General features: G+C 35.1%; 1 protein-coding gene across 9 annotated transcripts in view; it reads right to left on the reverse strand.

Annotated features, from left to right (window-relative positions):
* LOC136038704 (uncharacterized) overlaps window positions 1-13,467 on the reverse strand; it is a 211,762-nt gene that overhangs the window by 90,879 nt on the left and 107,416 nt on the right. For 2 of the 9 annotated variants that reach the window (XM_065722024.1, XM_065722023.1), the window contains exon 2: window positions 1,743-1,916. The exons of 6 other annotated variants lie outside the window; for them this stretch is intronic. Coding sequence is in view for 1 of the 3 variants with exons in the window: in XM_065722019.1 (XP_065578091.1) it covers window positions 2,723-2,762 (40 nt within the window). In the remaining 2 variants the exon portion in view is untranslated. Of the gene's footprint in view, window positions 1-1,742; window positions 1,917-2,722; window positions 2,804-13,467 lie in introns of all 9 variants that reach the window. One more of the 9 variants, XM_065722019.1, reaches the window with a different exon arrangement.

Genomic DNA, 13,467 nt, shown 5'->3' on the forward strand with positions numbered 1-13,467 from the left:
CCAAGACGTGGAGTGTTGACTCCAAGCATCAGAGGGAGCAGATAAAGCAACGATGGAAAGAGTCCAAAAAATTGTGAATGTCGAGCACTAAAGTTGTCCAATTGCTAATAAACTTACAAATAAATGTTCCGGGTCGACGAAAAACACTGAGTCTTTCCGAATTAAGGAGGACTGAACTAATGTACAGACGATCGAGTGCTGAATCACAATCAGAAGAAGAAACAGACGAAAGGGGTTGACACTGAGCACCAGAGGTACTAGATGAAACAGCAAAACAGGGAGCAGAGGTCATGCAAGGATTGTAGGCTTATTAACGCTTATTACTTATTAACGATTCAATAAAAAAAAAATCAGTTTTTTTTCTTAACTGGAAGTAAGGAGCGACATTAAAACTTAAAACGAACAGAAACTATTCCGTATATGAAAGGGGCTGTCCCCTGTCCTCAACGGCCCGCTCTTTACGCTAAAGTTTTTTATTTTAAAAAGTAGAACTGTGACAAAGAGTCAAAGAACAGTCCCTTTCATATACGGAATAATTTCTGTTCGTTTTAAGTTTTAATGTCGCTCCTTACTTTCTGTAAAAAAATCTTGTTTTTTATTTAATTTCTCATTGTTATTTGATTAATGCAGGTTTTGATTTTGCTCATCGTACATGAATAATTAAAACAAACTTTGGACATTGGTTTTTTTGTTTTTTTTTGGCTAAATGGCTTTCTCAAAGCTTCGATCGGACGGTTTTGAGGAAAAGGGGCAGGGGAGGGGGCCTAGTTACCCTCCAATTTTTTGGGTTAATATCAAAAAGGCCACACGGCCACAAGAACTTTTAATTGTATTTACGAAAGTTTTATTAATAATAAATATACGTAACTTACGAATTAACTTACGTAAGGAACTTGGGGTCTAAGAGTGTGTTGTCTAAGCTGTGGGGTATAAGAGAGTTTTTACCGTCATTTTGCAAGCAGAACGCTGTTTCAATGGAAACTTCTGCAACACTGGAGGACAAACCCTTTCACTTATAAGAGACAGGGGAGTTGCGTTAACTAATGCTACATTAAAACACTATAAAAAAAAAATTAATTATGGCGTTAAAGTAGTGAAACACTTGCACTGTTTGTAATATTGTGGTCTGTATTTCATGAATTCAACCTATTAAACTACTTAGATTACCGAGGACGATGAAAGTCAAATTTGATTATTTTGGTTGGATAAGTGGAAACTTACAAATCCCATATTTTCTTTATAAACTAGAGAAATTATAAATTCAACTTTTTAAGACCACACTGCCTTTCCATGACGAAAGTAAAACAGTTCAAAATAGGGATGAAACCTTTTTATTGACAGTGAATAGATATATATATATATATATATATATATATATATATATATATATATATATATATATATATATATATATATATATATATATATATATATATATATATATATATATATATATATATATATATATATATATATATATATATATATATATATAAACTGGATATTTTGAACACATATACAATGTTCATCATCAGCATCAAAACTAAAATACAATGTCTTTTAGTTTTACTGCTGATGATGAACACTGTATATGTGTTCGAAATATCCAGTTAAAAAATTTTATATCTATTCACTGTCAAGAAAAAGATTTCATCCCTATTTTGAACTGTTTTACTTTCGTTAAAAAATAAAAAGATAGGGTAAGAACATATAACAAAGAATAGGGTAAGAACATATCTCACCAAGCAGCTTATAAGGTGTAGCTTTCCTTCGATGATGTAGTTGCCTTTGGGTTCAACAGACTGCTAGTTTTTAAATCTTTATGAACAAAAAGCATGGTCAAATTCAACTAATTAGTTTTGCTCATTTGATTTTGCAGGTCAACTTAACACCACTGATGAAAATGTGATACTGCCCTAAAAATTCCATAAATGTGAAAACAACCATAAGAAACATCTTAGAAAATTGTGGTTTTCAGCAATAAATGGGCCTAAGATGGATCAGGGGTAAAAAGTTTTATTTTAATGCCCTTTGTAGTGTAAACGCATGAATTCCATGTTGTAGTTTTTCTCAGATAATAAAATTATGGGTTTCTCGCGGTTTCAGGTTACTTTTTTTATTCAGGTGCTATGATACAATCTTAACTTAGTCCAACTTTAGAGGAACTAAAACATAGTGAAAGCTTCCCTTTTGTGCCCACGCCCATGGTTAGAAACGAATAAGTAAGAATATTGATTCCATTGAACCAGAACAATATCCACCTAATTTTTTCATTATTAACTGCTGTCAAATCCAAGTGAAAAATATTCAAAATCAAATTAAGATTTTACTTATAGGCTAGAGGCGTGGTTAAAATTCGTTTTTATTTTCTGTCAACATATCGACAATCTGAATTAAGCTACATTTGTCATAAGGGCGTTACTAAATAGAAGACAAGTCATAAAACAGTGAACGCTTGTCTCGTCCTTGGATCAAATAATTGTTTTCTTGTTCTCAGAAATCTACCTTTGAAATATACAGTACTAGACTTCAGTATTCATGCTTAAGGCCCTACTGAAAGGGGACTAAAATGGCATGTGTGCAGACCTCACAAACAGACCCCCTCCATAATTCCATCATCCTTAGTTTCCAGATACAAATTTCAACCAAGTTCGTTTTTTGGTTATTTTACCTAAGTAGCCTTTTGACCAAAATACATTATTTTATAATAATAACCTTTTACCTTCTAAAACAACGCCCTTTCTCAGGTAAATTTTAAACATACTCGTTCTTCCCCAGTATTATGAACTATTGAGGTTCGAATCTAGAAGAAAGGAAAAAAAAATAAAAAGATTTCCGCAGAAACTAGTAGATATACTCAGATGACCTATACAGACTTTAATCTTAGCCCTTATCAGCTTACACATTTTGTTCCTTACTTAACATTATCAGTTATTAAAATGTTCTTCCTCCTCTAAAAAAAGAGAAGAAAAACAAACCAAAACACCTAAATGGTACACTTCATTTGCTCTTTCTTCCTTATACCTAAAAATATTTTCTCAGCCACAAAATTGGAAAAAAAAATCTTCGAATAGATTAAAATTCGGAGCATCAAACTGAAAAAAGTCGTTATCAGACTAAACGAGTTGAACTTTGTAAAAATCAAAACCAACAAGCCAATTCGACTCGAGCTTTTTTTTATTAGCAATTTTTATGATTAGCAAGTAACAATACTGGTGCAATTCTGACATTTGGCCTTCTCCCTTAAGGAGTAACGACTCTTAAAGCACCAAGAACAGTGAAACGTTTGAAATAAGCTAGCTAAATATATAGGGGGCTAAAATGGGGGCTGAAATTGGACAAGATAATAATAAGTTTTATTTTATGTATTTGAAGTAATTCGAATGGATAAGAATTTGGAACATCAAACTGAAAACAAGTCATCATCAAACTAAACGAGTTGGACTTCATAAAAATCAAAACCGACAAGCCAATTCAAATCGAACTTAGCCAGGACTGCTGCGTCAAAAGCATGCTGAGCACTTACTTACTAATCTAATTACACAACTAATCAACGTATTACACAACGTCAATTACACAACTAATCAATGTACAATTATTGATCTACACATTATAAAAGCAATTAACAAGGGATTCAAGGGACTGGTACTTCAAATTGTTAAGCAAGAAGGGCATTTATTAAATAATTTTGAAGATGTACCTTAAAAAATCATCAAGTGGCTCGAACTCAGCCACGACTGTTGCGTCAAGTTTTCAGATTATACGGCTTAAAGTGGTGTATCTGCATAAAATCACCAAAAAGCATGCTGAGCACAAAAGTATTCTTCTTGCTATTTAACAACACAGTTTTTAAATTCTTGGACTTGGGAGCGTCAAGAAATTCGATCGGAGGGATATTACCAGTAGTCAGAAGCCCAAAAACAATATGCGGGTGAAGGATATTGCTAGATTTACAAATCAATCAGATGAAGAGAAAAAGAAATATCACAGAAGCCTAACAATTGCAGAAGTATATATTAAAGCCCCAACTTTGCAAATGTACAGCATACATTATGCAACACACTCATCTTGAAGTTATGCATTTAGAAGATTGAATATTATATCAGTTAAAAAATCCAAATAGGCAATTAAAATTACCAAATACCATGTGTTACGCTGTTTTTAGGGCACATTTTAGCACATCAGACCTCTTAAATAAAAAAAATGGCTTTGACCCCAACGTGCCCTGGACATGCTCTTTGTCTCAGACAACCATTGTCAGTTCTAATCTGTACTATTTCTAGCGCACAGGACAATAGAGCTAATTATTTTCTTGTTTGCTTGCCGTATATTCGAGCTTGTGCTGATGACGAATGATAACCAAGGCCGTTCTAGAAGGATGTGACCTTTCAATCAATTCTGTGTTGTGATTTGTGGACATTGTGATTTGATTAGACCTTCTGAGTTCCGGTCCATCAGTCAGGTACTGAAACTGATATCCCTGCTCCTAGATGATACCAAGAAACCGGTTGGGCGTTGGCCTAGCAAACCATCCCCTTAAAAAAAATCTGCTGTAGAAACATCAACGATAAGCCTCGGATCTAGTCTGGAAATCCACAGTATGCTCTCAGAAGATGGAACTCGGGCTGTTCAGGAAAATTTTATGTCTGTTCGAGTTAATCTGTGGAATCGCCCTGAAGCTAACGGTTGAACATGAAAAAAACATTACCATCTTTGAGAATAATTGTCTTTTCTGGATCCCAAGGATCAGCTGGAGATATCATGTCAGTAACGATGAGATTTCTATCCACACAGGCCAACCGGATATCCCCTGTATTGTGAGAGAACGAAGATGACAATACCCTGGACATATCCTCCGCATGCCAGATCATAGAATTCCAAATATACTCCTCCAAAGGCAACTGGAAGGCATCCGTCACCGAAGGAGACCAAAGAACACGCTCCACGGGACATACAAACGTGAAATAAAAGTCCTCCAGACCAGCCTTATTCCAGAGTGGAAGGACATCTATGCAGTAGCCCACTTGAGGGAAAACTGCAGGCTGCTCAAAATCGCGAGGATTCATTTTTTACTGCCATAACCACGGACATATTATTAATTAGACCATTAGTAAGTATTTCAATGATTTATATCATGGAATCAAATTAAAATTACATAGATGCGATCACCGAAGACTCCTTTTGCTATTTGGGATATTTTTATCTGATTTTTTGCTGCTCGGTTAGAACGGAAACAATATAATTTAGCAGTATTTGTTTTACCAGACGGTAATTTTAGGGTAGGATTTGTGACGAAGCATTGAAAGTTTGAAATTTTTTTTTTTTCAAAAAAAAAGTATTTGAATACTTCGAGTGAAAAAGGAAAAACTATTATATAACTTAAAGCGATGCCTAAAAATCGTTTTGCGAGCTTCAGCGTTCGCTGACCGTCTCAAAGACATAGAATACATCTGCAAATTCTCCCAGGGTTTGACAGTGAAATTTAACTGAAAAAGACGCTGAATTTTCTCTTCTCTTTCTTTGACGAGTTTGTTAATCGAAGCGGGTGGCAACCCAAAGAACTCCCAAAACGACCAAATTACTCAAATGATAGGTCCTATGAACTTATTTTTAACGTTTTCCGACGAGTTATGCTAGAACATTTTCAGGAATTGCCTTTTCCGGAACTTAAAAAAGTTCCGTATAATCGAAAAAAAAATTACACTTTCTGATGAAGTTTTCTTGAAACTGAGCGTTTCTATCCGGCACAAATCGGGGGAAGTTGAAAATTTTCTTTAAGATTTCTAGGAAAGTAGGCGTGGCTTTTAATTTTCTGTCGTTTATTCAGATCTCTTGTCCAAGCTCTACAAAGTATAGCGGGACCATCCAATTAACTCTATTAAATATTTAAATAACTTATAGTTTAATATATAATAATTTAAATATTTATTAGTTAGTAAATATTAAATAGTTAATTAGAAAATAATGAAATAACCACACAAACTAAAAAAGCTTATTCTGACAAGGGATGTTGACTCTTTAAGGTATCGTTGGGTAAGAATAAGAGGTGGTCATAATACATTTCTTTTCAAAATATACCAAATACCTTAAAAGTAAAATGGTCTTTATTCTAGTTTCCTGATATGACACCAGACCAAAGTTTTGACACAGCCATTTGATTCAGCATAGTCGAACGTCTAATAACTAAGCTTTTTGGGGATTACAAGATCCCTACAGTCCCTGAAGAAAGAGCTGTAAGTTACGCAATTCGCCCATTGTTCACGTGCATTATTTATAACCTAAATGTTAATGTACGACCGAATATAACCTAAACGTTACATGAAAATTTAAATTAAGGTTTATGACGCAAGGTCGTTATGGACAGTCGATGCTTATAAAGATGATTGTGATCAAATATACAACTTTTTCTGGTTACGACGATGACTCTTGTTCTTATTCTAATCTCACAAAGGTTCGTAAGACCCTGTATATCTCAACTGCGAGATAACTCTTTGGTCTAGGATATTGTTAGCATTAAATAATTATAATTACAGACATGGTCACTTTAAGTTTTATCGGCTAACTTATGGCACGCCTATATACGACGAACATGCAGCATCAAGAAAATTGTTGCCTTCAGGATCGAAGAACGCCGACTGAAATAGTTCGGACATGTCTTGTGGAAGTCACTGAAGCAACCTCCCTCGCCGAATCCTGCTAGCTGAGCCCCTCGGCTAATGAATGAGACACCATGGAGGACAGCGAGATAACCGGTGGAACCTATCCAAATCAGATCTTGAACCTATCTGGGGTTCAGAAAGTTCGGACACAGATGGATAGCCCAGTGGTTCCCACTTGCAGAGTACCTGGCAGCATGCCGTGCAACATGATCAAAACAAGTCTTAGAGATCCGCGATGCAGAGCAAGGTGGAAACGCCTGATTCCCGCCACAAATACAAACAATTAAAATAAGTACAACTATATTCGAAGGAAGGAAGAATTAACTTTGTTCAGTTGTTCAGTACTTAACAGGATTCGATACATCAGATGTTCCCATCTCGTCCATTATGAACAATTTTTTTTGTGTGTGGCCAAACTATTTAGAATTGATGGGTGGTCTTGCCACAACTTGTAGAGCTTGGATAAGAGATCCGAGTAAATGAAAAACAAACTAGAAGCTGACACTTACTTTCACAGAAATAATAGAAAAATTGTTTAGATTCTCCCGTTTCGTGCCGGAGATACTTAGTTTTAATGAAATTTACAATATTAGAAAGTATGAATTTAGTTTTTTTTTTATTAAACGGAGAATATTTTTTTTAAGTTTTCGAAAAGACAGTCCCTAAAAATACTCCAGCGTACCTGCTCGGAAAACGCTAATAACCATTTCAAACGAAATTTCATTTGAGCAATTTGCCAGCTCCCTGTGGTGCTACTTACATTGATTGAAAACCTTACTGACACAGGAAAAACAAAATTTCACTGTCTTTCCAATCACATTTCATAGTCTAGTCAAACGAACAGTTCTCCATAGCTTCCAATGATAGCTAAACTCCTTAGAGAATTTGCTAATGGGCACTTTTTCTTTGAGACGGTCAGACGACGTAGGGGGTTCCAAAATGATTTTGAAGGTATTGAATCCCCTAGGTAGCAAATAATACATCAATCCTGATTACCCCTCCCCCTCTATCTCTTCCTTCTATCCCTTCTATCTCTCACTTCCTACTATACGTAGAACAGCTAAAAAAATATCTACCAATCATTTTTTAATAAAGATGTCTTTATTGCGGCGCAATAGATAATATACCAAGCCTTTTGAAACGAAATATTTTTGTAAGATTTATAATTTAATTCCGAAGGTCTATGAAAACGTTAATTAAAGTCCGTTTTAGGAATTCAAATTCGATTGTCGGAAGAGACAATCAATAGGTTTAAATTAAAGCATTGTGAAGGTGACCAAATCATTAGACAAATGATAAAGTAACGTAGCCGCTTCTCCATTTCTTTTTTTCATTGGTGGGGCTTTGCACAAGATTTCTCCATGCATAGTAAAGGAATAGATATACAGACGTCCAAGTATTAAACGGGTATCAGGGGATATATGAAGCGAAGAGGGCAAAAAGCGCAGTTTCTGACAACAATATTTCGTACGGGTGGGATTTGGAATAGTGTTTGAGTGCGTGTTCATGCTTGGTTGGACGCACAAGCAAAAGGAGCAGAATCAGAGTTCGAAGTACGAAGTAGAGTACGTCTGTGGAATAATGTATCTTGCGAGCACTGTAAAAATATGAATTTCAAGTTTATACAAACAAATGCCAAACTGGTCTAATATTGCTAGGATTTTTATTTGTGTGTGCGTGGGATTCTTTCCTTAACTGTGATTAAACTATCTTGAACGGTGGCCTGCGTTTACCCCCCCCCCCCATAAAATACACTTGGTAAATACCCCCAGGAAAATATCCCCCTCCCCTTGAAAAATAAGGCTTTCCAAATTTGAGATTCTTTTTTAGTTTCGTTTTTTTTTTTCATAGGGGGAAGGAATTTTGGTACTTGTGTGTTATACGCCCCTCGACTCAGGTTTAAGCTGTGTAACACTCGAGAACAAACCGGTTTCTTTGTTAGTTTCTTTCAGCTCAGCGTGAGACAAGACAAAGACAAGTGACAGAATAGATGGGGAATATACAATTTGGGCTACATGAAAGGGGCTGCCTCCTCCTAAAGACCTCACTCTTTGCGTAAAGTTTTTTTTTTGAATTTTAAAACACAGCTTATTTTTCTGATTAAACGGTCATTGTGTTTCAGGAATTGTTCTTAAAGAATAAGGACAAAAAGTCAACACTTTAGCGTAAAGAGCAAGGTCTTGTAGAAGAGGCAACTCCTTTCATATACATAATAATTTCTTTTCGTTTTCAGTTTTAATTGTTCCTTGCAATCGGTTGAAAAACTTTTTTTGACTTTAATTTCTGATCGTTTTAAAATATTACCGTGAGATCTGGCTCTCTCTCTCTCAATGAAAGACTCCGGTGCTTGTGCATTATTAAATAAAAAAAAAACAAGTTTTTTTAACTGAAAGTAAGGAGCGACATTAAAACTTAAAACGAACAGAAATTACTTCGTATATGAAAGAGGCTGCTTCCTCATCAACGCCCCGCTCTTTACGCTAAATTTTTTTACTGTTTTAAAAAGAAGAATTGAGAGACAGAGTCAAACTTTAGCGTAAAGAGCGGGGCGTTGATGAGGAAGCAGCCTCTTTCATATACGAAGTAATTTCTGTTCGTTTTAAGTTTTAATGTCGCTCCTTACTTTCAGTTAAAAAAAACTTGTTTTTTTTATTTAATTTCTGAACGTTTTTGAATCAATGCATGTTTTGATTTTGGCTCTCCGCAGAGGAATAATTAAAACGAAATTTGCATTTTTTTTTTTTTTTTTTTTTTTTTTTTTTTTTTTTTTTTTTGGCTAAATGGCTTTCTCATAATTTTGATCGAATGATTTTGAGAAAAAAAGAGCGGGGGAGGAAGCCTAGTTGCCCTCCGATTTTTTGGTTAATTAAAAAGGCAACTAGAACTTTTAATTTTTTACGAATATTTTTATTAGTAAAAGATTTACGTAGCTTATAAATTAGCTTACGTAGAGAACTTTTGTATTCTCATATTTTTATTACATATATCAGGGGGTTCGCCCACTTGTCAGATCCTCGCTCTTTACACTAAAGCTTAAATTTTGTCCCAATTCATTAAGAATGACCCCAGAATCAAAAAAGCCGTAGAATAAATAGTTGAAATTACTAAAAATACTTTAACGTAAAGAGCGAGGTATTAGGAGGAGGTGAGCCCCTCAAATGGGTAATAATTTCTGTTTGTTTTAAGTTTTAATGCTGTTCCTTACTTCCAGCTGAAAGAACTTTTTCATATTTATTTTTTCATTGTGTTTTTAAATAATGCTAGTAAATCCTGCGCTCCCTTCATGGAGATTTTCTTCCCCCATGACAAATTATCGATGGAAAGTTCCCCCAGCATATCCCCCTCTTCTCAACCCCTCCCCCAACCAAAAAAATCCTCCTGAAAACGCCTGTACACTTCCCAATAACCATTACTATATGTAAGCATTGGTCAAAGTTTGTAACTTGTTGCCCCTCCCATGGGGACTGTGGGGGAGTAAGTCGTCCCCAAAGACATATTTATAAGGTTTTTCGACTACGCTGAATAAAATGGCTATCTCAGAATTTTGATCCGTTGACTTTGGTGAAATAATTAGCGTGGGAGGGGGCCTAGGTGCCCTCCAATTTTTTTGGTCACTTAAAAAGGGCACTAGAACTTTTCATTTCCGTTAGAATGAGCCCTCTTGCAACATTCTAGGACAACTGGGTCAATACAATCACCCCTGGAAAAAAAAAATAAAAAAATAAAAAATAAACACGCATCCGTGATCTGCCTTCTGGCAAAAAATACAAAATTCCACATTTTTGTAGATAGGAGCTTGAAACTTCTACAGTAGGGTTCTCTGATATGCTGAACCTGATGGTGTGATTTTCGTTAAGATTCTATGACTTCTAGGGGGCGTTTCCCCCTATTTTCTAAAATAACGCAAATTTTCTCAGGCTCGTAACTTTTGATGGGTAAGACTAAACTTGATGAAACTTATATTTTTAAAATAAGCATTAAAATGCGATTCTTTTGATGTAGGTATTGGTATCAAAATTCCATTTTTTAGAGTTTTGGTTACTATTGAGCCGGGTCGCTCCTTACTACAGTTCGTTACCACGAACTGTTTGATATGCCACTCACTCAAGTTTACGATGTGTAAAACTCGAGAACAAATCGGTCTCCTTGTTAATTTCTTCGTTACTTTAGAAACAAATTTGGCAATATATATGTACATTAGGGGGGAGGGGTTAAAGTATAGTGGGTCCGCATGCAAAATGTGGTAGGTACAACAATTTTGCACATTATAAAGTAAGAATTGTTTTCTGACTTCAAACTGTCCAAATACTTTACCCCCTCCCCTTCTGTAAGGTTCAAGGTTTTCGAGGTTCAATCAGGTTTAATTAAAAAAAGGAAATAACTAAACTTAAAGTACACTGCTCTGTGAGAAAACTCACGTTGAGACCCATAACATTTTAGAATGAAGCAATCACTTGTCTAGGATATTTTTACATAAGAATATCCAGTAGTACCTCAGCATGACCAGTAGTAGAAAAGAATTACCCTCAAATTAACGAGTTTGCTGCACTTAAGTAGAAAGTGCCCCAGTCCATCACCAGAGCTACGCATGGTGAGCAAGTTCGCAAATTATCTTTTAAATTAAATTCACTCCAACTTCATTCAGTGGCAGACCGTTTGGTATTTATCTGATTACAACTTATAAATACAAAAAAAAAATACTTAAGATAAATCTAGTAGTCTTTAAATTACTGAGAAATACTCCTTTAATTTCTGTAGGGCCTTGACTATGATTCCATATACAGAAGACACTACTCTTTTCGAGCAGTTTTTTAATTAGGGACAGCCACGAAGACTTCTCTTTATCCTCTAATTTCCTGTTTCTTGTTACTATTATTCTCATACGCAACTCTAGTTAGCCTTTGTTCCGGACAATCAAAATTCCTTGAAATAATTTAATCATCCATATATCTTTGTTTCAATAAAAAAATATAAAACCTTAATCTCGTTTTATAACCTAAGTATTTGGTGTTTTTCGCAACCCACACAACCAGTTGAGTGATGAAAGTGAAAAGACTCCATTTGCCTTGTGAGATCAATTACGTAATGAAGAATTGGCATTATTGTTTATTAGAAATTTTGTTTTAGTATCTTTCAGTTAATGGCCTTCCTTAAGCTATTACCTTTGCTCAGTGCAAACATAGCTGCTACATCCTATACAAAAACGACTGCAATATCTTTTTTCCAGGAAACATTAGAAGAAGTAAAAAACCAAGTAATTTGTTTGTTTACCTAGCCAGAGTCCTTCCTCTTTGTAGTAAAATTACGAACATGTTGTCAAAATTTAATTACCAGCTGATGACATTTAGGTAATGCTAAGTAAGATCTGAAGTCCGTGCATTTCTTCTCCAAATGTTGTCACCCGCTAATGTAATATCACTTACATACAAAGAATGGGAAAGCTAACATTTCCCAATTTTGCTGTTGGAGTTAATCTATTGTGAAAAAAAGCCACAATATACTTACTAAATAGTAAAAATAACGTATATGAAAATAAGCTACCTCACGGGACTTAAGCTATTGCTGAAAACTATAAAAACACCTTTGTATAAAACGTTACCATACCCTATTTTGAGGTGATCCTTATTTATCTGAAAAAACTGCAGTAACGTCTTAAAAGCGCAATACAAGAGCAATATTTGCCTTCCCCCTACTTATCAATTGAACTCGGAAAAAATATAACTACTCCTACCGGATAAAAATATCTAAACCGCCACCCTGTTTTTTTTTTCCAACACTCCATTTATCTATCCAGCGACTGACCCTTCTATCCTTAACCATTTCTAAATTCTTACTTTATTTTTTCCTTGACTAATAGACCTAAGTTACACAAAATCCCTTTTTTCATGAAGTCAGAATATTAGGGATTCTTTACTTGGCTCTGGCTGAACTATATTGAACGGTGGCCGGCGTTAACCCCCCCCCCCCGGGAAATGCTACCTATGGAAAATAAAGTTTTGGAAATTTGAGAATTTTATTTGATTTTTTTCCGTAGGGGGAAGGAATTTTGGTTCTTTTCTATTATACGCCACTCACTCAAGTTTACGCTGTGTAAAACTTGAAAATAAATTAGTTTCTTCGTTAGTTTCTTTCCTCTTAGTGTGAGACAAGACAAAGACAAGTGACAAAATAGATGGGACATATATAATTTGGGCTATACATTTTCACATGAGCGGGGGGGGGGTAAAGTATTTGGACAGTTTGAAGTCAGAAAACAATTCTTACTTCATAATATGCAGAATAATTGTACCTAACATACTTTGTATTCAAACCCGCAATACTTTACCCCCTCCCTCTAATGTACAAATATATAACCAAATTTGTTTCTAAAGTAACGAAGAAACTACCAAAGAAAATGGATTGTTCTCGAGTTTTGCACATCGTAAACTTGAGTGAGTGGCGTATAATACACAAGTACCGGATTTTTTCTTGGAGAGAGAGCCGGATTTCCTGGTATGATTTAAAAACGGCCAGATATTAAATATAAAAAAACAAGTTTTTTTCAACTGAAAGTAAGAAGCAACACCAAACTTAAAACGAATAAAAATTATTACGTATATGAAAGGAGTTGCCTTTTCTACAAGACCATGCTCTTTACGCTAACGTTTTGACTTTGTGTCGCAATTCTTTAAGAACGATTCCTGAAACACAATGATCGTTTAATTAGAATAATAAGCTTTGTTTAAAAATTCTAAAAAAAAACTTTAACATAAAGAGCGAGGTCTTGGGGAGGAGGCAACTCCTAGCCCAAATTATATATTCCCCATCT

Source organism: Artemia franciscana, chromosome 18 (assembly GCF_032884065.1).
Source record: "Artemia franciscana chromosome 18, ASM3288406v1, whole genome shotgun sequence".
Taxonomy (NCBI): Eukaryota; Metazoa; Arthropoda; class Branchiopoda; order Anostraca; family Artemiidae; genus Artemia; species Artemia franciscana.